The sequence below is a fragment of the Perca fluviatilis genome, chromosome 4 (genome assembly GCF_010015445.1).
Source record: "Perca fluviatilis chromosome 4, GENO_Pfluv_1.0, whole genome shotgun sequence".
Classification (NCBI taxonomy): domain Eukaryota; kingdom Metazoa; phylum Chordata; class Actinopteri; order Perciformes; family Percidae; genus Perca; species Perca fluviatilis.
The window spans coordinates 38,131,099-38,155,157 of record NC_053115.1 but is presented as its reverse complement, the minus strand read 5'-3'; the positions used below and the strand labels follow the sequence as shown (position 1 = coordinate 38,155,157).

Genomic DNA, 24,059 nt, shown 5'->3' with positions numbered 1-24,059 from the left:
ACTTCCCCAATTTAAACTAAATAAAACACAATAATGCAGTGATTTCACTTTAATTCTCCCCTCACATGTCTCTGCTTACTTGAAAACCACTGTCACATTTAATACACATTACTTTTAGGTATTTTTAAAGACAAAATGTGAGGAAAACTCGCTGCGAGTAGTCCAAAATGACTGTGTATCCGAGAGGTTTGAAGCCTCCTGTAATAAAATAAACGAGTCCTCGTCGCCAAACATGAACTCAGTTTGAAGGGGAGAAGGTTTTCTCACCGCTACAACAACTATTGTGCTTTAAAACGTTTATCTTCTATGAATTTTATCCTCAAATTGTGGAAGAGAAAACACAAAGTGTCGCCACATTTTCAGCAGGTCAGCGGAGCGGCTGTGGATTGACTCTCCACGGTTCTCATGAGCTTTATAAGTCCCGCCTCCTGCCCGAGCAGGAACAGCAGACTGTAACGCGACAGAGAAAGATACAGACATGGCAGAAGAAGCACCAGCAGCTCCAGCAGTTCCCGCGGCGAAAGCCCCGGCCAAAGCTTCCAAGAAGAAGGCAGCTCCCCGGGCAAAGAGTGACGGGCCCTCCCTCCCGAAGCTCATCCTCGACGCCGTGACTGAGTCCAAGGACCGTAAAGGCACCTCGCTTCCGGCTATCAAGAAGACGTTAGCCACCAAAGGCATCGACCTGGAGAAGTCCAACAAACGCATCAACACCGCGGTGAAGAAGCTGGTGACCGACGGAAAGCTGGTCCAGAATAAAGGGATTGGGGCTTCGGGATCCTTCAAGCTCCCCAAGGCTGCGCCTAAAGCCGCTAAATCGGGCAAGAAAGCTCCCGTTAAGGTGAAGAAACCCGCTGCCAAGTCCCCGCAGAAGAAAACCGCCGCCAAGAAAACTGCAGTGAAGAAGACCGCAGCCAAGAAAACCGCCGTTAAGAAACCAGCAGCCAAGAAACCAGCGGCCAAGAAGTCTCCTGTGAAGAAAGCTGCCAAGAAGCCAGCAGTGAAATCTACTCCCAAGAAGGCTGCCCCTAAAAAGGTCGCAAAGAAGAAGACTCCTGTGAAGAAAGCTCCGGCAAAGAAAACTGCAGCGAAGAAGTCCAAGAAGTAAAGTGGCTCTTTAACCTGCACTCAGTGCACCAAAAGGCTCTTTTAAGAGCCACCACACATTCACAAGAGAGCTGTTTTCCTACCACATTATCATATCTGTTTCCATTGTTTATTTTTCTATTTTATTCTACCAAAACACGAATTGCTGGTGAAGAGTAATTTGTTTGCAGTTAAATCAATGTTCCATTTTCAAAGAATATAAACAACTTGAATAGAAGATGCTTTACTAAAAAAAAAAAATTATATAAATATTTATATATGAATATATTTATATTCAGATGAAGTGCGTGGATAATGAAGACTTACATTTTAATGCATCGGTCCATATTACAAAGAAAAAGCATGTGATGATCAACACTTGTATCATCAACTCCATACTCAATGTATCCTTTTCTGATTATAAATCAGATTATGGCCCACCTTTTTGAATTTTAATATATTACAGTGCCATTGAGAATCCAGTTTTTCAAGAGGAAAGACAAGACAGGCAACAGCATACATATTAAAATCAGTTAATATTGTTCTATTCAAAAGGAGAAAAAAATTGATAATCAACCCTTAGCCAACTTAATACCTAATAACCTTTAAGCTATTGAACAGTTTTTCAAGGAAGATCTGGCTAAAACATTTAAAAAGTAAGCCTGGGTAGGGTAGGATTTGAAATAATTTAATTGAATTAATGAAAGTTTTAATTAATTCTGTACTATAACTCCCACAGTGTGGATGAACTGTGTAACGGTTATTAACAACCGTTTTCAACGTCCACGTAGACAACTTGTGTTCTGACATATTGTTGTAAAAAGGGATGGTTTACATGTAATCTGCGTAATGTAGTCAGATTACAAAGAAATTAAATATAATCATTCCAGATTACACATGAAAAGTGTGCAATGTAATGACTTATACATTCTACAGATTTCTCAAATGAAATACAATGTAAACCTGAAAGTTACTGGTAGGCTGATGCTTAGTAAAATGTGAGAGAATTCATTAATTCAATCAAGACCAACAGCAGGAAAAATAAACCACAGATGAAAGTAATCAAGGCAGAAGAAAGTGAAAAAATATTGCTTTACTGTTTCAACCATGGATGTATTACAGTTTTTTACGATCGCTATGACACTTTTTTCAATACTTTTAACAACTTTCCTAAACTCTTAACACAGTTAGCACAACATCTGTCTGTGTAGGCTATACAATTAACACATTTCTTGTTGCTTTGACACAAAATGCATACAGTTAACACACATTTAAAATGCTTGAACTTCTTTTACACACAAGCTCCACCAAAAGCAAAACAATGGATCTTTACTGCTAAATTTACAAATGCTTTCACACTGTATGTCAGAACAGATAACATGTTCTAAACCTAACTTATAGGCTAAAGTCAAAGTGAACAGCTGATCATATTGTAAATTGAAACACAAATATATTCCCCTGCATTTTATACATGCATTTATTGAGAAACAGCTGATTGAAGTTATGCAAATAGATCAATCATAGCTGATTCCCTTCTAGGAAACACACTCAGGTGTTGAGGTTCTTTCAATCACATGATCATATGGTAGTACAGTAAAAGAGGACCTATTTGAACAATATACTGTAGATGAACACAGAAAAAAAGAAAAATGCCTTCACGAGGGAGAGGAAGAGGAGTACCAGGACAATTCTGCCTCTGTCTCCTTTTTTTCATAAACCCCACATTCTATAAAGCTACTCTGAGATGGGTCAATCATTTTTTGTATTGAATCTCTGCAGCAAAAGAAACCAAATTTGTGGCCGGGTTGGCTCAGTGGGTAGAGCAGGCACACATATACTTGGAGGTTTATTCCTCAACGCAGAGATCCAGGGTTCAAATCCGGCTTGTGACGATTTACTGAATGTCTCTCCCCTTTCTCAACTAGCAGTCCTGTCAAATAAAGGCAGAAAAGCCAAAAAAATATTCTTTGAAAAAAATGTACTAAACCCAACAAAACAAAAATGTAGAGAGGATTCAACAGAAACTGCAGTGCAATATGATCAATACAATCACTATTGTCTATTCTATAAGGGCAGACCTGACTGACACACATAAAATAATGCAGTTTCTGTAATTCCATAGGATGTTAGTGTTTTGTATGACATTGTGCTATGATTGACTAAATGTTCCTGTTGGGAGAGAACATGTGTTTGTGTTTTGCAAGAATTATTTGATTTTGAGACATGATTGCATTGTTTTGGTAAACATAGTGTATTGTGTTAGTGAATTATTGTATTTTGAAAATCAGTGTTGGAGTTTAGTTTACAAAGTGTGATTTTGAGCATGAAATTAACTGTTTTGCCAATCGTGTGTTGTAGGTGTGTTGGTGCGTTAAGAGTTTAGGAAAGTTGTTAAAAGTATTGAAAAAAGTGTCATAGCGATCGTGAAAAACTGTAAGAGAACCGTATATTTCTAACATTGATGCGACAGCAGCCGTTCTCCAAATGCTGTGTGACTTTTACTTTGTCCAATAGTGAATCAGCTACAGCCCGCGTGTCTCCCGGTCTGGACCAATCAGCGCTGCCCTGGCTCCGGCAGTTCCTTTATAAAGCCGCTGTTCACTACGAGTAGTATTTATTCTTGAGCTGTAAGCACAGAGAAGAAAATAAAATGGCCAGAACCAAGCAGACCGCTCGTAAATCCACCGGAGGAAAAGCCCCCAGGAAGCAGCTGGCCACCAAGGCTGCCCGTAAGAGCGCCCCGGCCACCGGCGGAGTGAAGAAGCCTCACCGTTACAGGCCCGGTACCGTGGCTCTGAGAGAGATCCGTCGCTACCAGAAATCCACCGAGCTGCTGATCCGCAAGCTGCCCTTCCAGCGCCTGGTCCGAGAAATCGCTCAGGACTTCAAGACCGACCTGCGCTTCCAGAGCTCCGCCGTCATGGCTCTGCAGGAGGCCAGCGAGGCTTACCTGGTCGGCCTGTTCGAGGACACCAACCTGTGCGCCATCCACGCCAAGAGGGTCACCATCATGCCCAAAGACATCCAGCTGGCCCGCCGCATCCGCGGAGAGAGGGCTTAAACTCACCACAGATCCTCCTACAGTTACAAAACGGCTCTTTTAAGAGCCATATACAAACACTAACAGAGCAACAGTCCTGAAACAATACGGTTTCTTTTGTATATGATAAACTTATGCTGGAATTGTATTCGGTCCTGTCCTAATGTCATAGAAGTTGTGTATATGAAGCTGAAGCTTCATGAAGACGTGTGTGTGTATATATCTCTAGATCTATATAAATAAAAGTTTGCGGTCAACTTAAAGCAAGCTGTAATAGCTGCTTGGGCAAAAGCATCCCGTTATCATGCATGACATTACCCGTTGAAAGTTGCAAAGAAATGTGCGCAGTATAAAATGGATCTGTAATTTAACACTAATTTAAACTAAATTGAAAGTTATGGGTAAGTCTTTTCTTGATCGAGAAAAAGAGGGAGATTATATGCATTAATTTATGTACATATTTTAAGATTAAAGACATTTATCAAATGCCATCTACAAGTTTGTGTAGACGAACACGACGCAACACAAACTCACTTAACGCACACAAAACAGTGTAAATAAGGATTTTCACAGGAGACCGACAAATAAGGATCTCTCTTTAGTTAGATGTGTGTGGCTCTTAAAAGAGCCGTTGTTGGTTTGGTTGAAACCGGTTCCGGGTGTTTACTTCTTGGCGGGCTTCTCGGTCTTCTTGGGCAGCAGGACGGCCTGGATGTTGGGCAGCACGCCGCCCTGAGCGATGGTCACTCCGCCCAGCAGCTTGTTGAGCTCCTCGTCGTTGCGGACAGCCAGCTGCAGGTGACGGGGGATGATACGGGTCTTCTTGTTGTCGCGGGCAGCGTTTCCAGCCAGCTCCAGGATCTCAGCGGTCAGGTACTCCAGCACAGCCGCCAGGTAGACGGGGGCGCCGGCTCCTACACGCTGAGCGTAGTTTCCTTTGCGGAGCAGCCTGTGGACACGGCCGACTGGGAACTGGAGCCCGGCACGGGAGGAGCGGGTCTTTGCCTTAGCTCTGGCTTTTCCTCCGGTTTTCCCTCTTCCAGACATTTTTCGTGTTTCTTGTATTTTCGAATACGAGAAAAGGTACAACCACAGTGCCTAAACCGGCATTATATCTACCTTGCTGCTTCGTGATTGGCCAGAGTGAGCGTAAGCATGATCGTCCAATCAGTCAGACTCTGTTTAAACTGCACCGCGTTTCAAAATAAAGCGTGACAGATTCAACCGGATGTTCCCTAATTATCCCATCATATTGTTACTGTTCCGTTTCTTATTCTTTAATTTGCCTTTGTAGTTTGTTTTGCACGTTCAAGGGTTAGAAACACATTATGTAAACACAAACACACTTAAAAAATATAGGCTAAACGTTAAATTTATATTTGCACTAGCCTGTTCTCCTGTATTCCACCACAGTGATTTTTTTCGCTCAGAATTTCAGCAGTTTATTGTACACAAGAAAAAACATTGTGTTAAAGTCCAAAGAAACACGTCTCAATGTCACACTGACAGATACAAAATGTTTAAACTTGCAACTAGCAGAACACATACATTATAAATAGTTTTAGTGCTGACATTTGATTTATTGTTATATTTTATCTCTGTATTTTGACTAGTTCAGTGGTTTTCAAAGTGGGTTCCGGAGACCCCCAGGGGTCCCCAAGGGCTTTTATTTTTTATATTTATATTTTATTTTCCCTATAATTTCTTCCATAGGTATCACCCAAGCGGGAAAAAACTATATTATTACTATATTTCCAATAGTATGTTGAAAATGTACTTACACAAATTGTACTTTTTGTAAATATATAAAAAGTATACTAGCATCACGCTTTCACGCTAACACTTTTAACACACTTTACAAAATAATTATACTATAATACACTTTATAGAAATATCTTATACTAAAATATACTTTAAGTGAAAGTTATGTCTACTTTCTGAAGTGTACTTATTTGAAATTTGTTTTTACACATATTTTTGATATATTTTAAATTGTATGCTCAAAATTGTCATTGTAACATACACTGAAAGAATACTTTAAAAGTACACATTTTAATGTTGTAACACTGTAATATTAAGTTTGAGTGTATTTTAAGTTACATTTGAGTCTAATTATGAAGTGAAGTTATTCACGCTAGTACTTCAGGACATTCTTTTAGAAAGTGTTCAATAGTATTACTATGAAAATGCACTTAAACCCATTTATGAAATTTTTTGCCGTGTGTAAAGTACACAGATAGCAATTATTGCAGCTGTTCTGTAATGTTTAATCAGTTTGGCAAAAAAATATGATACAATACATCTTACACACAAAATGACATTAAACAAAAGTACAGGTGCACAAAAAAATGTGTGTTCTGCTGAAAAGCAAGTGGTTTAAAGTTGGTGCAGTGCTACATGATTTAACAGATACCATCACCCATATTGCAACAGAGAAGTTAATAAGCTACTGGCTAAATTATAAGCAAAAAAATTAAGTTCACTCACACTATGTTAACATTGTCACAAGTGTTCAAAAAAGAACATTTCATTGGTATTGTTTAATGGAGAAAAAGCAGGGCTACTGCAAACAAGACCAATTGGAGAGTGTACAGATCAAAAAGTCACTGACAGTATTCCTGCGTATAGGACTGACATGTAGAGGTCGGTTTGGCGTTGTCTGTAAAGTAGTAGCTCCCCAAGAATTTTAGTCTCTTTCAACATTGTTGGGAAGTGGAATGACATACATTTTGCCCTTGGACTTAACCATTACACATTTACACTTGAGTGCACGGCAAATACATTATGGGTGTGAGACACATCATTTATAAATGTGGAAGATACATTTAACTGAGCATCTCTACACACCTTTCCTCCACTCTTGGAAAGCTCTTTTACTAAAATACAGAAATTAGCGGATGTGGATGAGGCCCCATCATCAGATGTAAAAGCCACCAGGGCCATAACTTCGCAGAATGTTCCATCATTTAACTGTACAACTGAATTATTTCTCTTTTTAAGAGTTGGTCCCCAGTTACGCACGCCTGCTGTCAAGTGCATTAATAAATGCACATTAAAAGAAGCATTAGCAGCACTAGAGCTGGGCAATATATGGATATTATATCGAAATTGTGATATGAGACTAGATCTCGTCTTAGATTTTGGATATCGTAATATGGCATAAGTGTTGTCTTTTCCTGGTTTTAAAGGCTGCATTACAGTAAAGTGATGTCATTTTCTGAACTTGCCAGACTGTTGTAACTGTTCTATCATTTGCCTTTAGCCACTTACTCATTATATCCACATTACTGATGATTATTTATCAAAAATCTCATTGTGTAAACATTTTGTGAAAGCAAAATAAGTCAACACTACAACATCGTGGTATCGACGTTGAGACATTAGGTCAAAAATATCGTGTGGCTTGTTCTGCCACATCCACGTCTCACTTTGATGGCATCCTGAAGAAAAAGTTTGGGAACGTAAACAACGCCAAACTAGGGCTTAAGTTTTAAATGCCAGGATGAATTTAGATAAACTAGGATAGGGGTTTAATTTTAAACATTGTATGTAATTAAAGTGTATTTAGAGATTTAGGACAAAAGTTCAGCGTTTTAAGTGTGTGGCTCTTTAAAGAGCCATTGTCCTTCAATGTTTCTGGTCGGTTTGCAATTTTATTATACTACACACAGTAGCAATCCCAAGCTAAGCAATGTAGGAGAAAAAATAGAAATGAATGAGCTTATTCAGCAATCAGATGGAGTCATCACAAAGAGCATTGAGATAGGTCTAAATAAAGTGCAATATGCCTAAACCGACAGATAAAAAAATGGTAGTTGCTTGCAAATTTCTTAACTTTAGCAGTTAAAACATAGCTTGGGGATTTAAAAACAATGATTTAGATTTAATGAATATAGTTCACATGAGGAAGTATTTCTCTCTAGAGGTATTGTGTGTGGCTCTTAAAAGAGCCGTTGTGTTGTTGTGGTCTACCCGGATCAGGTTTAACCTCCGAAGCCGTACAGGGTGCGGCCCTGCCTCTTCAGAGCGTACACCACATCCATGGCGGTCACAGTCTTCCTCTTGGCGTGCTCGGTGTAGGTGACGGCGTCACGGATCACGTTCTCCAGGAACACCTTCAACACACCGCGGGTCTCCTCGTAGATCAGACCGGAGATACGCTTCACTCCGCCGCGGCGAGCCAGACGGCGGATGGCGGGCTTGGTGATGCCCTGGATGTTATCACGGAGAACTTTACGGTGACGCTTAGCGCCTCCTTTACCGAGTCCTTTTCCTCCTTTTCCGCGACCACTCATTTTCCACTACTTGCTGTTAGAAACGAATGGCTTGATCCCCGTCGACCGGCAGTATTTACATCTTATCTGCGGACGTAAGAGAGGACAGGGGGCGCGAGCTTCTGTGGGCGGAGCCAAACTCAGCAGCCATTTCAAAACTGAATGATTGTTATTCATTTATGTAGGACTATATTTTAATCCTTTGTGTCTACCTTAAGATTTTATTGAATAACATTTACAAATACGTTTCTCTGTAAATAAGTCTTAAAGTCCTGTTAATAATATTTGGACTTGTTTGGGTTATTTTCTAAAATCAATTATTTATTTTTATTCTTGACTGTAGTTCACAGCGACCTGCCATCTTCAGTCTAGTTGCAGGATAAAGACTTTACTTTATATCACCATTGGAATCCAATCAGTTTGGCGATTTTAATCAAAGTCAAAGTAAACTTTATTATCCCGCCAGGGGGAAATTCATGTGATCTGATACGTCTCCTTAAAAGAATAAGAAACACTTTAAAATATGGTCTGTAGGGAGAATCCAGTAATGCAGTTCGTGACAAAGAAGTACATTTCCCCGAATACAAATGTTTGACTGCAATCCAGTAGTCATAGAAAAGAATGATAAAGATATAATTTGTTCCACTCTGACACCGATGCAAGAGAGCCAATATAAGTCAGGGAAATGTTCAAATAGCCTGAACACACCCAGCCAGGTGTCCTGAGATTAAGTTTACTCAGCCAAAGACAGTAAAATCACGAGAGTGGGTTTGACATTGGTGTGCAGGGACTAAAGGGCAAAAGATAGTGAAATGTTGTTAAAAGCTCAGAAGACAGCACTATACCCTGAACATCACAGCCAGTGGAAAGGGACCTTAAAACAATTGACAAACTATCCAAAATGAATGTTGCTGCAACATTTGAACTCGCCAAAATACATTCTCAGAAGATGATATTAGGAAGACTGTTAATACTGCTGCAGAATGTTTGAAGACTGAGTGTAACAAGCCATATAGCCTGAAAGGCCAGAAATTATAGAGGCTTAAGGAGGGACATATTTATATGACACATCAGTCATGAACAATGTGAATGTTCAATAATATTGTCTTTGTTTTAGTTTTGTCTTTTGTATATGCATTTGGAGATAAGAATATGTGTCGTATTTGAGGCTAAGTACTTACAACACATTAATTGACTTCCCTTGAAGATCACTTTGACATTTCAAACCCAATTTAAGTTATCTTGTTTTTTAGTTTAAAAAACTGTCAGCAGGTACCTTATCTAGCTTTTGTTGGTTGGTGCTCCTGCTGTTGTAACGACAGTCGTTATGGTCGTTGGAGACTTGAAGCCAAGTCTGAACCACCATCGTTCCACATCAGGCCAAATGGGCCACGCCCAAGTCTGTATCCTTTTGTTCGTGCTGATGGGCCATTTGTCATCGACATCAGTCTCCACTCAGACTCAGACTGTGCCAACGTTTCCGTCTCTATAGACATCTTTGGATAGGTATAGCCCCCACAAACACAGCTAGATAGCTTATCTAAAAGCTGGAACTGACGAAAAACTGTTAAACTCTGAGCAGTCAGGATTCAGATAATCCCATTCCACTGAAAGCTGCCTTTTATATTTAACAGGCCGCATCAGAAAGGAGGTTGATGCAGGTAAATTCTGTAGAATGGTTTTATTGGACCTTCAAAAGGCCTTTGATGCTGTGGATCATGGTATTCTGCTGTTAAACTGATGTTATCATTTTTACATTCAAGAGTTCAGTGGACAGAAATACATTTTTATACACAGCTGCAGTTGAATGGAATAAACTCTCAGAAGCAGAGTTTTCAGTGCCCATACAAAGCGCGTGAAGTACCTTGGCATAGCTGTATTCACGTGTAGACTCTGTTGAAATGGGGTGAAGGTGACTCACATTACATTGAGAGTAGCAAGACATTGTTGCTGACCATTTGATGTTACAGTGGATTGTGTTTAAACCCACAAGTTCCACATCATTTGTATTAATATTATCATCATAAGGACAGTGGGAAAAATACAGGAACATACGCTTTTCCAAAGATAAGCTTTTATTATCAGAAGTCAAATGTATAAAATGTATAAAATATAACAGTGAAAAGCCCAAATACAAATATTAAGAGTCATTTGTGTGCGTGTCCAGGTTGTGCTCCTCGAAAAAATTCTAAATGAGGTTTTGAACTCTGTTCTCCAATCGAGGCAGGAGATCTGGTGGCACCATCCTAAACTTGTATTCTATGCTTTGGCAGGCCACTGCAGTGAAGTCCGATCTGTCCTCTGCAGACAGTCTGTGAGGCGCTGCCTCTATTGTGCGCATCAGTCCCATCGATGTGTCTGCCAGCGAATCATTGTGAGATTTCCTGCTGCACTTTCCAGGATATACTGTATTTGCTATATTGCTGATATATTTATTTTCTCCGTGATTTGACGCCAGCAGTCTGTCTTCACTACTCGATTAGAATAGTTCTTTTCAGATACACTGTATGTTGGCCGCCTCTCCTCGACCATGCTCTTCGAGTGCTTCGGTCGTCTATGCCATCACCGTTTATCTGGTATGTTTTATTATCATCACTTGCCCCAAAAAGGCAACCAAGAGCCACAAGAAGGTGGTCAGAAAGGCCCCTGCAGCAAAGAAAGGCCCCACGAAGAAGGCTGCCAAGCCCAAAGTGAAGAAGGCAGCCCCAAGAAGTGAGCTGCAGCTGTAGTCCTTCCAAACTTGTCCTTTTTCATGAATATTTACCACCACCATCAATTCCAAGTATTCCTTTTGTCTTGAAATTTTACATTTGCATTCGCATGAACTGGGTTAGACGCTCCATATTCATGCGCCATCTTGAAATACGTTAGCCGGTAAGGGACATACAGGACATACTGCTCCGCCTTTTACGTTTTCGCTGTCACATGATAAACTCACAGGTGCTGCTAAGGGTATCCCGGCCTGGTAAGTTTGAAGAAGGAAATGTGGAGGACCACAGGTAGCTTATTCTCAATCCAAATATTCAGGAACAGGAGTCTTCTTCTTATTCGCCCAGAAAAAGAAAAAGGATATTGAAAAGAGCAAGAGACCGGCTTTTTGAAGCATGAAGGCTACCGTAGCTGTAATACGTACTCTGAACTGCGTGGCGCGAGAGAGTGGATTGCGATATATGATCTCAACGCCAGATGGGAGAAATTCACACACATTGGACCTTTTAATGTGGTCACAAAAAAAAAAGAAATTCAGACAGATTAAATAAAAGGTTACAAACTGACATGCTGAAGGGGAAATGTGTGTGAAGGTAGAATTCTAAACTATAATGAGCTGCTGTTGAGGCCCTACTGAGTTTAGGTGTTTCCAGTATTTTGACCACTCCATTTATGTCAGTGAAGGTGTACAAAATGTGGAACACCTCTCTGTATGTTAAGTACTGACTGTATAATATTATGCTGTATGATATTCATTAGATCAGGGTCAGGACTAATTCCTGGTGTTTTTCACGTTCCGGCTCCATCAGAAAATGTTGATCAACTGAAATTCATTGATAAAAGATTAGTCGATTGATAGTGGATCAACAGAAACATGTTTTATTCTTTGTTCTAGTCATGTTTAAGCACAAATTGTAGGCTATAACTTTCCAAACCATCTATCCACCCATAACCGCTTCTCCTCAGAGGGTCGCAGAAAACTGAACTCATTGTTTAATTTTTTCATTTTTGGTTGCAAAGAAAAAGAAACATAGACCCGCTTTTAATTTTTTGGTTTAAAACGAAAAACGGATTATACTTTAGTACCCTGACCATCTCGGTGTATTTTATCTCCTCACAGAAGTGCTGACCCCCCCCCCCAACAGGAGAGTGATATGGTTAAGGATGAAACACTCAATGATAGTTGGGAACCATCTGATTACTATAGACATTTATTCAAATGCAAAACCTACATTCATACCAGTGAAAAGTGTAAGCTACATGTTATAGTGCATACTCTTATTCTAGTGTAGATATGTTTGCTCATTGATTGTTTTGTGATGTTTATCCTGTCTTTTAATGCACCAGGCGGAGGTAGCGTTCCTGATTTCATTGTTATCTGTACAATGACAGTTTCCTATTCTAACTCTAATTACAGCAGCTAATTTGTCATCGTTGACTGTGCCCTTAGTAGCCTGTTGAGCGTATGTAGATGTAGTAGGCATGTTTTGTATGTTGGCCTATATATGCATCACTACACGGAAGTGGAAAAGTGAAGATAACCATAGTCTAAATGTTGCAATAGTTACCTACAGATAAAACACAATTCACATCAATAGGCTATATTTTGTATGGTATCTAAAAGTAACTATAGCTCAAAATATAGACAAACTGATATAAAGGGCTTTCTTTAGTTGGCTAATGTGACACGAGTAGTATAAAGTAGGAGATTCTTACACTAATGTGTTGGCATCTTGAAAAGGTTTAATAGTTTTGTCATGTTGTCAATGTCACATCAAAAACATGCTGAAATTGTTGGTACAATGAAGATAATTTAAAACTCTCACAATATGAACACTAGACAGACACAGTAAGGAGCTCTCTCTTTAGTTAGAAGTGTGTGGCTCTTAAAAGAGCCGTTGTTTGGTCGGTAAAAGCCGGTTCCGGGTATCTATTTCTTGGCGGGCTTCTCGGTCTTCTTGGGCAGCAGGACGGCCTGGATGTTGGGCAGCACGCCGCCCTGAGCGATGGTCACTCCGCCCAGCAGCTTGTTGAGCTCCTCGTCGTTGCGGACAGCCAGCTGCAGGTGACGGGGGATGATACGGGTCTTCTTGTTGTCGCGGGCAGCGTTTCCAGCCAGCTCCAGGATCTCAGCGGTCAGGTACTCCAGCACAGCCGCCAGGTAGACGGGGGCGCCGGCTCCCACACGCTGAGCGTAGTTTCCTTTACGGAGCAGCCTGTGGACACGGCCGACTGGGAACTGGAGCCCTGCACGGGAGGAGCGGGTCTTTGCCTTAGCTCTGGCTTTTCCTCCGGTTTTCCCTCGGCCACTCATTTTCAGATGTTTTCTAAAGTCACGACTCAGAGAAATGTTTTCCCAACAGCTGAAACCCTCCTTTTATCTCCGCGGAGCGCGGGAGCTGATCATTTCCAGCCAGACCAACCAGAAAAGAGGCTTCCAGCAGAGCCGCAGAGGGCGGCCCGCTCTCACATTTGGCGGGCATTTTGAAAAGATTGTTGCCAATAAGAAACAGAGATCCGGGCGGTGGGTCGCTCCGTGAGGCGGTGCTGAGCTCCAGGAAAACCCCTCACCAATCAGGAGCCGGAGGTCTGGAGCAGCGTCACCGTCTCACATCCGGGTCCCACAGTTTAAGAGCCGCCTGTCTCTTTGTTTCACTACATTTTCTCCTGACCAGAGACAGAAGACACCATGGCTAGAACCAAGCAGACTGCCCGTAAATCCACCGGAGGTAAAGCCCCCAGGAAGCAGCTGGCCACCAAGGCTGCCCGTAAGAGCGCCCCGGCCACCGGCGGAGTGAAGAAGCCTCACCGTTACAGGCCCGGTACCGTGGCTCTGAGAGAGATCCGTCGCTACCAGAAATCCACCGAGCTGCTGATCCGCAAGCTGCCCTTCCAGCGCCTGGTCCGAGAAATCGCTCAGGACTTCAAGACCGACCTGCGCTTCCAGAGCTCCGCCGTCATGGCTCTGCAGGAGGCCAGCGAGGCTTACCTGGTCGGCCTGTTCGAGGACACCAACCTGTGCGCCATTCACGCCAAGAGGGTCACCATCATGCCCAAAGACATCCAGCTGGCCCGCCGTATCCGCGGAGAGAGGGCTTAAACTCACCACAGACCAACCTACAATCACACAACGGCTCTTTTAAGAGCCACCTCACTCTCACTCAAGGGCTCGTTCCTCTGCTGCACCACATGTTTCACCATCAACAACACATATTTTACAGTAAACTGCTCTTCCTGCCTACATTCTAAATATTTTATTAATCTCCAAACCTCTCTCATGGATTATTTAATAGGCTACTTATTTAATACAATATTGGCTTAAGGGTTAGATAAGAACTTGGTCTCAAGAGAAATTCTTTAGTCCAATTGAGTTAGAAAGATATACAGACAAACTCTCAATGTTAGAAAACTATAAATCAGTGTGCATTAATGTGACTTAATGCCAACCAATAATGTTTTCTTTTTTTTTTCTTCTAATCCTCCAAATCAAAGTAACACAGATTACACTATTTGGAACGTGTGTGTATATAGACTAGTATATGCTAAAGTAATTTAAGCACAAAGTGGAAGAAAAAGCCATTAATTTCAAAAATACTATGCTTAAAGGGATTTGACTGGTGAAATATGACTCAACTAAATGAATAAGAAGTGAACATGTGCCATTTGTTAAGCAGTTGAATCCTGTTGAGTTGAAGACTTTGATCAGGAGAGGGCGCTAAAGCATCAGCAGAAAAGTCCTACTGCAAGTTCCTCTCAGAACACACACTACAGGAGAACTAACATATCACCATCACACTTCCTCAGCTGATTACTCATATTAAGACATTGTGTTTGTATTACAAATTTACTGACCTTTTTTTAGTTTGTCAGAACAGAAATCTACACACACACATAGACAATGTGTAGTAAAATAAACAGTCGAATGTGTATTAAGGATAATAACATGTCAAGTAAGTTGTATACACTGATAACATGCAGATACATTTGTTGACAGTAGATGGAGAGCAGAGGACTGGAGAGTCAGAGAATATGACTTAACCCTTTAGGCTCTAAGCTGTCTCCATCTTTTAAATGCATCTCTACTATTTTTCCATGTTTTGTTTAGAAAAATGCAGCATTTTTCTTTTTAGAATCTATCTCAGCTGATCTTGTTCGTTTTGTTTGCTGCTTCCAGGGCTTCAGCACGCAGACGTTCCGGAATGGAATGGACATTTCATAGGAGAATGTCCTGGCTTTAGCATTGTTGTCAGTGAAGAAAGCATTTCAGCACATTTCCAATGGATAACCAGGCAGGGGCCAGGGGGCCCCTGATACAAATGCTGCCCCCTCTATCGCATAATTTATGATATTCTACAACAAATGCACAGCTAGCGGCTTTTGACCTTTCATATGGGGCAACATCCCGTGTGCATGCTCACATGGACCCGCGGCCGATCATGTAAATAGACAGAGGAGCATGTCATCCCCAAGAGGGGTTAAAAAATGTAATGGCCTACAAGTCCTCCATCTTCGTAGGTTGCCTTTTCTTGCCTGAATGAATGATTGCCTAACACATGTACATACAGAAACATAACACAAAAGCTTTGTTGTTTCATATAACTCTGAATGTAAATGTCAATTGTGTGTCCCTGCAAAATGTAATAAACAGTGTGGAGTAAGTGGAGGAAAAAACAGGATTGTTGTGGTGCTCAAAATGCATACTGTACAGGTGTTAGTCTATGCACATGAGATAAATAGTAATATTAAATGTAAAATAACAAACCAAGTATATCAATGGGCAATTCCTCAATTCTTTGCCGTTTTAAACTACCCTGTATGCTACAACAACAGCATTATAGAATTCTGTTATGGCTTTTGGTTTTGGTGGTCCACCCCAAGATTTTCAGTGGCCCCATCTGACCACCCCGAAAAAATCCCTGGAGGCACCACTGCATGTTTACCCAATATCTGATGACATGTCATGGTCATCTCATGACTTATTGCAGCACAAATATGACATATTTTTACTTTAAATATTTCCAATTAAGCTTTTCCATTTTCCTTTTTGAGATTCATATTTGATGCTCCCTTTCTTAATCTATATTGCCATTTCAATTTCACCTTTATAATTTAAGCTTTCAGTTTGAGCATTTCCAATCTTGCTTTTTGTGAAAGCATTCATTGTTTGAGTTTAACCTGAGCCAGACCGACAACAAAGATAGAAATAATATCACATACTACTATCCACATACAGGCATAGTAGTATACAGCTGTTAAAACATAATAAAATATATGACACACCAGTTTCAGATTGGTACTCGGTATCGGCAGATACGCAAGTTCAGGTATCGTAATCGGTTTCGGGAAGCAAAAAGTGGTATCGGGCCATCTCTGTTAAATATTGATCAAAATAATGTTATCCAAGTAGTTGATGGGTTTCCTGTTGGGCATGATGCCTTGATTTAGCCTATTGCTTTTAAAAAGCTTTTAAAAAAAAAAATAAAAAAAAAAACATTAGCTAGCTTGATTGAACCGGAATGTGGAATGCAGAAAATGGTACAGCGCAGTATTGTGCCTATTTATTTAGCTAGGCTCTTTTCTATCTACCCAAAATGTTTTGTGCTGGTCAGCGGGTACTTGGATGCAAAAATATTTCAAAGGGGGTGCATTATTGAAAAAAGATTGAGAACCACTGCATTAGTGCAATGCATTTAATGGATTTATCTGTGAAATCTCTGCAACCTGGCATGTTTTCCCTTTGCACATGCCTCATAGTGTGTTGAGTGAGTGAATAACAATGCCTGTGGGAACGCTTTATCGAATGGGCCTCTACAACCTGGGATAGGGGATTGGAAAATTCAATCCGTAACAATGTACAGTTCATATGCAATTTCCATCCATTGATTGGAGGATCCATTGTAAATTGGGTTGCCTGAATGGACGGCAGGTTGGCACCAATGGTTTTCTCTGCAGTCCAGACTTTCTATCGTAACCTGCTCCTGACCTGTTCGGTGGCCGATCCAAACAAACCACATCATTTGAGTTTCCTATTACACAACCCACTTCACTGTCACTGTGTGCTCACTGTCATGACCTCCAGGCCTTTGTCTTGACCACAAATCTCATTTCAGGTCTTTTAATGGGAAGACCAAAGTAGAAACCAAACCCTAGCTGGAATTCCACTTATCATTGTAGGACCAAATCTCAAAAGAAGAGGTGGATGAACAGAAAGGAAATGAGGAATGATGGCGTAGTGTGTCTGTTGGTGCATACATGGCTCCACACATGTGCTACCAACCAGTGATCAGTGATGATGACGCAGGAGGTGTCCCCCTATAAAAGAGACCCCTGAGCTGAGTGTGGGGGCAGAGGGGTTTCAGTCAACGCTCGCTCGCCTTCAGCACACAGGTAAGATCACAGCATCACATTTCATATACACTCATGTTCTGTTTGTATCTCCAGGAAGTCTTCGTTCGGTGATATGAGGTTGTGGTCACTGTAGTCAGGGTTCTCATAGTCTTAACATCTGTGTGTGTGCGTCCGTGTGAGAGTGGGAAAATGAATGATTGAGTATTGTCATGCATCTATGTGACAAACAGAGGTCCCGGTCAACACCAAACAGCATCAGAAAGAGTTCTGGTTAAACCGCACAAAAAGCCTTGGAGGTTTGGTGGGTTGGGAAGCATAGGCGTAGATTTCGTAAGACAACCCACTTCCCTAAAGAGGTAAAAAACAAGAACTGTGTCTACTCAGGGGGTTAAATAACACAACAAGAGCGTGAAAAAATGGTGATGTGATTTCGCTGGTACTGGGATCCGCGTTGCATGGCATTGGCGTGATCCCAGCCCCCTCGGGCTTGGACCCCTCATTAATTATAATAATAATTGCCTCAACGTAAATAAAGATCCCACCATAAATTGATGCAAAAAAGCACAAATTGTTGCACAGTGAAACAAGACCAAGAGTCTACAGAAGCATCTCTGTGTGGCTGCAATGCAAAGGAAACCAAATTGTTGCATGGCGGTTAAAAATCAGCTTTTGATTCTTAGCAATTGTGCAAAGTCAGAATAAAGGTATTTTGCATGCATGATGCTGTGAGCATGAAAGTGTGATACAATGTGAGTGGAGGTAATGCAGAGTTCATTTGTGCAACGATGGCAAAGGAAGAAAGGTCAACATGTTAGATGTCGTGGTATTATATCAGGTTTGTGTGATGGGTGTAGAAAGATGTAAAAAAAAAAAAAGAGATGCGAGAAGCCCAGTCCATTTAGGCAGTGAGCAGTAAGAGAAACGCAAAAGTGGCGTTGCTTTCTCACTTTTTATTCCGCGTTTAGACACATCTGATAAAATATTTTGTCGTTTTCACCCGTGAGCGTATTCGTGTATGCTCAATACATATACATGTCAGCACTAAAGCTGTCTATTACGTATGCATTCTGTGAGTTTGCAATCTCAACATATATGTATTATCTTGCTCCTCTTATTTTACTACCACGTAACAGCTGTGTCTTTTCTCATCTTTGCACTCTATGCTTCGTTGTTTTATCTTGCAAGCTGTACTGCTTTGTAACAATTTGGAATAAAACAAGACTCAGCGCTATACGCACACAGACACAGCTGTACAGTCCAAACATGAGCAGGGACGTAAAACCCTGGGCACCGATGAATTATTGATCAAAAAACGGTTTGGTTTTTCATCTCTGCGGGGTGTGTTGGTGCTGAGGTCAGAGTGACTTGTTCCCCAGCAACCAGTGTCCAGCTGCTGTCAAAGGACTCTACCGGTCCATGTCACAGACAGGGGACAACATCAGAGATGTGTCAGCCAGAGCCAGACTGGACCAAAAGAGCTGCCAGTACTCTCATTCTGCAATTACAGGATGTATTTTTGTCTGCATTTCATTACATAGGGTTTGACGTTAACTTTTGTTGCTGACAAGCCCCAGTGGCTAGTAGGGTTGGGGATCGTTTTGATTTGAACAATTCTTCCTTTTGATTCTCGATTCCCATTCTTTGAGGGGTTGGAGTCGAAACGGGTCACATGCTTATTTCACAGATAAGAGGAACATTTTATTTTGATTCAATGGTGATTTACAGTTTAACCAGGCTCAACCAGCGCCGCTCACTGTGCTCTGCGGCTAAAACACAGCAAACACCTGGAAGTAAGGCGGACGGTACGGAAACCAAAACTTGCATGTGTTACATTTGGAACCCTAACCCTAACAAAATTTTCCAATCGATTCCAATTAAAAAAAATTCCACTGGAGTTGGAATTTTTGAAACCATTCCAAGATGGAATCAGTTCTCGATGCCCAATCATAGTGGCTAGTGGCTAAGTGTTTCCTGCCAGGAAATTAAACAAACGCTCACATTTGGCCTCACGCAAGTTTATGCCAGAATTAAAAATGTGTGGGAATCATGGTGTGATTATACCTGTGATGGCAGATATGTGTATGTAAATGACGGTGTGCACACACCTGTTGTGGATGGTGAACATGCAAAAAGAGGCAAAATTGGGGAAATTGGTGTGGATATTAATAACAATATACCATATTAACCTGATTATTAGACAACCCCAATAAAAGGACGAACCCTCCCCCTTTTCAAGACACATCTTTAGGAAAAAGGACCACATTTTTTTTTACATAAAGAAAATATTTCTATTTCGTTTTTCAATCACATATTCACACAGCCTCAGGTCAGTCTCACGGAAGTAAGAGTGTGCTTTTCTTTGACGGATGGTATTTTTATGGCGCTCTTTTTAATTCTCGCCATCTACATAACATTCTGTGACACCGTATTTCTTCGCTGAGTGGCAGTTGTTCGACTGCTCTGCTGCGTTTATCGCCAGCATCTTAAAGTTAGCACCAAAAACTCTTCTCATTTGTTGGCTAACTTGGCAAACTACTGTTGAGCCGCTTTGTTGGGGACACTCTCCATGTCTCTGCGTCTTTCAGTCCTCTGGCAGTTTGGATTGACGGCTATTATTTGTTGAAAAGTCTAGACCCCGAATAAAGGACGGCCTAACATTTTCACATATATTCATATAAAAAAAATAAAAAATAAAAAACATGTCTTATACAGGATAATTTTGTAAATTTGTGTAGGTTAAACACAGAATCACAGAATATTCCCATTCAACCACAAAATCATTCAAACAAAGGAGTTATTTGTTTTTCATATATTTTGGGTTATTTTCTGATTCAAATAACATGCAAAGAATTGACACAATCAAAATCAGTAAAATCTAAAGTGTATACCTAACGCTGCCTGCAATTTCTTGACTTAGTACTACATTATTACAGCTAACGTGTTTTTTGTGTGTGTGAAAATTAATTAATAATGAATGTAAGTAAATCCACACATAGCAGTAGTCCAGACTGTTATACTTTCTACTTTGTTGAATCTGTTTTCAGCAATACTGAGAATGTTACAACTTTTGTTGCACCCTACAATCTGCTGGAATGAATGACATTTGAATCGTTTCTGTATCAACAGAGGAGTTTCAGCACCTCTGCCATACTGACTGTCATGATGCCTCGACTCATTGTTGCTCTGATGATGGCTGCTCTGTCAACAGAGGTCTACATCACCAGCAGCATGAAATCCACCTACTACAGTGAAGGTACAGTCATGAGTTCTGGAGGCTTTAAAAGCATCCAATAAATACAGATCAGTGCATAACCTTGAATTACACTCTGCATGTCAGCACACAGGCTGTTCTCATGAACCATTCGTGCATATAGTTACGAAAAGTAATGCACTGTAATTTGTATATTCCTAGTATTGAAGGCTTTCAATGCCCTTTGTATTGTGCACTAAGTGCTTCATTCTGCACAGCTTTCTCACTTTTAAAACAGCCCCAATGGGCCTATCGTAGTCTATATCCACGACGTTCCACTTCCGGGATTGCTCCGTTGCCGCGGGAAATTCCACCGGATGCATGTCTTTTCGCCGATGTCCGTTTCCTTCCGCTTCCGTTGTATTGTAATTCTAAACTCCGGTGGATTTCTGAGGACTATGGTTAACTGCTCCTCAGATCTCTGCAGGGTAAATCCAGACAGCTAGCTAGACTATCTGTCCAACCTGAGTTTTCTGTTGCACGACTAAAACAACTTTTGAACGTACACGTTCCACCAAAACAAGTTCCTTCCCGAGGCTATTTTGCAGAGGCACCGTGGCTCCGTCCGGCGCTTACTGCCGCCCATGACGATTGTGATTGGTTTAAAGAATTGCCAATAAACCAGAGCACGTTCCTCTCCCATCCTGTAATGCTGTGTGGACTAGCCAGACCCTCCTCCGCAGCGCTGTGAAGGAGGGTCCGACAATGCGAGACTAGGCCTATCCTAATATGGACACTTAAGAACAAGCTCCTCCAGAGCCACAGAATACATTACTACAACTGTTTCACAGGACGAGAAGGAAGTATGCTAGACCAGCGGTTCCCAAGCTTTTTTCAAGTCAGGACCCCTAAACTGACACAAATTAGACAACGGACCCCCATTTGAAAAGATTTTGTCCCAGGGCCGTCCCAAAATTTGCCTCTTTGTTAAAATCAAGATTTCAGTTAAATGTGTTATCAACTGACTAGTTAACTTACTTTGTTTTTAAAATGGATTTTAATGAAGTATGTTGCTGTATTAATTCATTTCGTGCTTTCAGTTTAAATTTGGACGTATCAGCTTTACAATCCGAGTCACATAAGCATTTACAAACAGGTCGACTATAAGTCAAAAAGGGGAACGCCACACATCTTTGTCTTGTTTGTTCTTCAGATCAGGCAATACTCAAAGCACTGAGAGATTTAAGACACGCATCGATAGCGCTATCAGCTATCAAGACTTCTGGGAATTTACATGCTGATAAGATCCTTTCAGCGGACGGAAAGTTTCCCAGGACGGGATGGTGGCTCCTCCCTCAGACTGTCAGGAAACGTCAAGATGTGTCCTCATACAACCTCAACTCCTTCGGTCTACGTTATGGAAAATGACGAAGAAACCTGATGTTGTTCTGTGTTAGATCTGATCTTTTCACCGATTGTGTTTTGATTAAGTTTGTACATTCAGAGTGGGGAAAGAAAATAATGTAACTGTTAAAGGCTCAATAAGAAAAATCTGTTAAAGGTGATTCAAATAACTTTATTCTTTATTCTTTTTATTTATCTCGAACAATCAACAGATTGCTGTAGAAGAAAAACACAAACGTACACAAATAAATCTGAATTTAACAAAGAACAAAAGAAGGATGAGTTTGAGAAGTAGAAGGCGGAAGCATTATGCTTATAAAGTCCTGTCCCTACTTTTTTTATATTTTTTATTTAGCACATCAAAATAATTTGTACATAGTAACCAATTCATCATAAAAACAGGTGAAAGGAAGACAAGAAACCCCAAAGGGCGTATAAAGTGTCTCCCTTTAACATAGAATATGATTACAGTTTACTATGTAACAACAAAGTAAAGGACATCATAAAAATAAAATAACAGAACAAAATATACACATCAATACATTTAAATTTATAAAAAAAAGACAAAAAAACAAACAAGGAAGAAAAGAATATACAAGTAAATATACCTCACAATGTCATATTATTACAGAAACAAATAGATATGCATATACGAAATGCATATGCGTCACGTGTGCATACACGTATGTGTGTGAATTGCGAAAATTGTAGTCATACTTGCACACTACAACAACATACAACCCTACACTTACACTACAATTCAATTCCTATGTTTAGGTCTCTTCCTTTCTGTACTGGTCAATTATTGTTTTCTTGAATCTATTTTTGAACTGTATAATATTATGGCTCTGTGTGATGTCATTGTTTAGTCCAAACCATAAGGTTGTCCCACAAATTGAAATACACATGGTTTAACAGAAGTTCACACAAGAGGTTCATTCATTCATTCAACCTTTATTCATCCTCGAGAGATCATTGAGGGGCGACCCTCATTTTCAATGTTATCGAGTCACATTACAAAGACAAATACAGAACAACACAGAAAGTCATATCATAAGAAAAATAGAAAGACAATCAAACATTCAGAATTGGAAAATGAATTGATAAATACATTAGGATAATAAGGATGCAAAAGAAAGTACATGATGTAAAGCAGTTACACGTAAACGTTTGCAGGTTTAAAGCCGGATTTCTAAATTGTCCAAAAGGCACAATTGGGTTGATTTAAAAAAAAAAAAAAAAAAAAGTGCTGTAATTTGTTCCAGGAGTCAGATGCACTAAAGTTATAAGCTGTTTTTTTCAAGTTCAGAGCGAGCTCGTGGAACATGAAGTAAAGGCCCGTCAGCAGAGCGAGTCTGATTATGTCCTTCTTAGTAACAGAGTAGTTCTAGAAGTTAGTGTGGTAGTTTTCCAACTACAGCCTTATAGATAAAGTGATACCAGTGAGTATCTCCCCTTTCTTGGAGAGAAGACCACCCAATACTTATAAAACATATTCAGTACATGCAAAATACAATGATGTGTACCATAGGAATGACCGGCTATGAATCTCAACACGGAGTGATAGACTCCAGTCCAGAGATTTAAGACTTGAAGATGACGCATGATGCACATGAATATTAATTTTCTTTGTGCCACCCCATACAGAAAAAAGGGGGAACTAAAGTGTTTACTCCAGAACCAGATTCAAACACAGATTACCAACCAGGATTTATAGAGAGAGCAAGAGACATATGGTTCACAAAAGTACCATTTTTTTTTATGATCAAACAATAAATAGCAATTAAAATGTGAGCAAAGCAATGAATATAATTGCTCCTGGGAGACCCTCCCACTGAGGAAACACCACATGTGCTTACTGTAGCACTCTTCTCCCCACTCTACTGTTCTTTAACCAAACTATGGTGATGGAAGATCAGTAAAGTTTCATATCATTTTTGAAAAGTGATGATTTATAAGGGTTTTGGAAGCCACCGACAATTTGTTATAGTTATCTCATCAAAAGAAGTTA

At 40.5% G+C, this 24,059-nt stretch overlaps 5 protein-coding genes across 5 annotated transcripts; 2 read left to right on the top strand and 3 right to left on the bottom strand.

The window, feature by feature from the left end:
• Positions 1–56: 56 nt before the first annotated feature.
• On the top strand, positions 57–1,244 carry LOC120557031 (histone H1-like). The gene has a single exon (XM_039797046.1). It carries the CDS (start codon positions 479–481, stop codon positions 1,103–1,105), a length of 627 nt encoding a protein of 208 aa, XP_039652980.1. The 5' UTR covers positions 57–478; the 3' UTR covers positions 1,106–1,244.
• A 3,532-nt stretch (positions 1,245–4,776) lies between these two features.
• On the bottom strand, positions 4,777–5,187 carry LOC120557039 (histone H2A-like). The gene has a single exon (XM_039797055.1). It carries the CDS (start codon positions 5,168–5,170, stop codon positions 4,787–4,789), a length of 384 nt encoding a protein of 127 aa, XP_039652989.1. The 5' UTR covers positions 5,171–5,187; the 3' UTR covers positions 4,777–4,786.
• A 2,908-nt stretch (positions 5,188–8,095) lies between these two features.
• LOC120557051 (histone H4) lies at positions 8,096–8,418 on the bottom strand. Its single transcript, XM_039797067.1, has one exon. The coding sequence runs from the start codon at positions 8,416–8,418 to the stop codon at positions 8,107–8,109; it is 312 nt and encodes a 103-aa protein (XP_039653001.1). The 3' UTR covers positions 8,096–8,106.
• A 4,471-nt stretch (positions 8,419–12,889) lies between these two features.
• On the bottom strand, positions 12,890–13,565 carry LOC120557040 (histone H2A-like). Its single transcript, XM_039797056.1, has one exon. The coding sequence runs from the start codon at positions 13,418–13,420 to the stop codon at positions 13,037–13,039; it is 384 nt and encodes a 127-aa protein (XP_039652990.1). The 5' UTR covers positions 13,421–13,565; the 3' UTR covers positions 12,890–13,036.
• A 3,899-nt stretch (positions 13,566–17,464) lies between these two features.
• Positions 17,465–22,218, top strand: kiss1 (KiSS-1 metastasis suppressor). The gene is made up of 3 exons (XM_039798623.1): positions 17,465–17,493; positions 20,581–20,707; positions 21,858–22,218. The coding sequence occupies exons 2-3, from the start codon at positions 20,614–20,616 to the stop codon at positions 22,070–22,072; spliced, it is 309 nt and encodes a 102-aa protein (XP_039654557.1). The 5' UTR covers positions 17,465–17,493; positions 20,581–20,613; the 3' UTR covers positions 22,073–22,218.
• The last annotated feature ends 1,841 nt before the right edge of the window (positions 22,219–24,059 follow it).

Bases quoted from the DNA above. Each gene is read 5' to 3' on its own strand.
- LOC120557031 (XM_039797046.1), top strand. From the start codon at position 479: ATGGCAGAAGAAGCACCAGCAGCTCCAGCAGTTCCCGCGGCGAAAGCC.
- LOC120557039 (XM_039797055.1), bottom strand. From the start codon at position 5,170: ATGTCTGGAAGAGGGAAAACCGGAGGAAAAGCCAGAGCTAAGGCAAAG.
- LOC120557051 (XM_039797067.1), bottom strand. From the start codon at position 8,418: ATGAGTGGTCGCGGAAAAGGAGGAAAAGGACTCGGTAAAGGAGGCGCT.
- LOC120557040 (XM_039797056.1), bottom strand. From the start codon at position 13,420: ATGAGTGGCCGAGGGAAAACCGGAGGAAAAGCCAGAGCTAAGGCAAAG.
- kiss1 (XM_039798623.1), top strand. From the start codon at position 20,614: ATGATGCCTCGACTCATTGTTGCTCTGATGATGGCTGCTCTGTCAACA. The intron at 20,708-21,857 runs GTACAGTCATGA...TTTGTTCTTCAG, and splicing joins ATCCACCTACTACAGTGAAG to ATCAGGCAATACTCAAAGCA.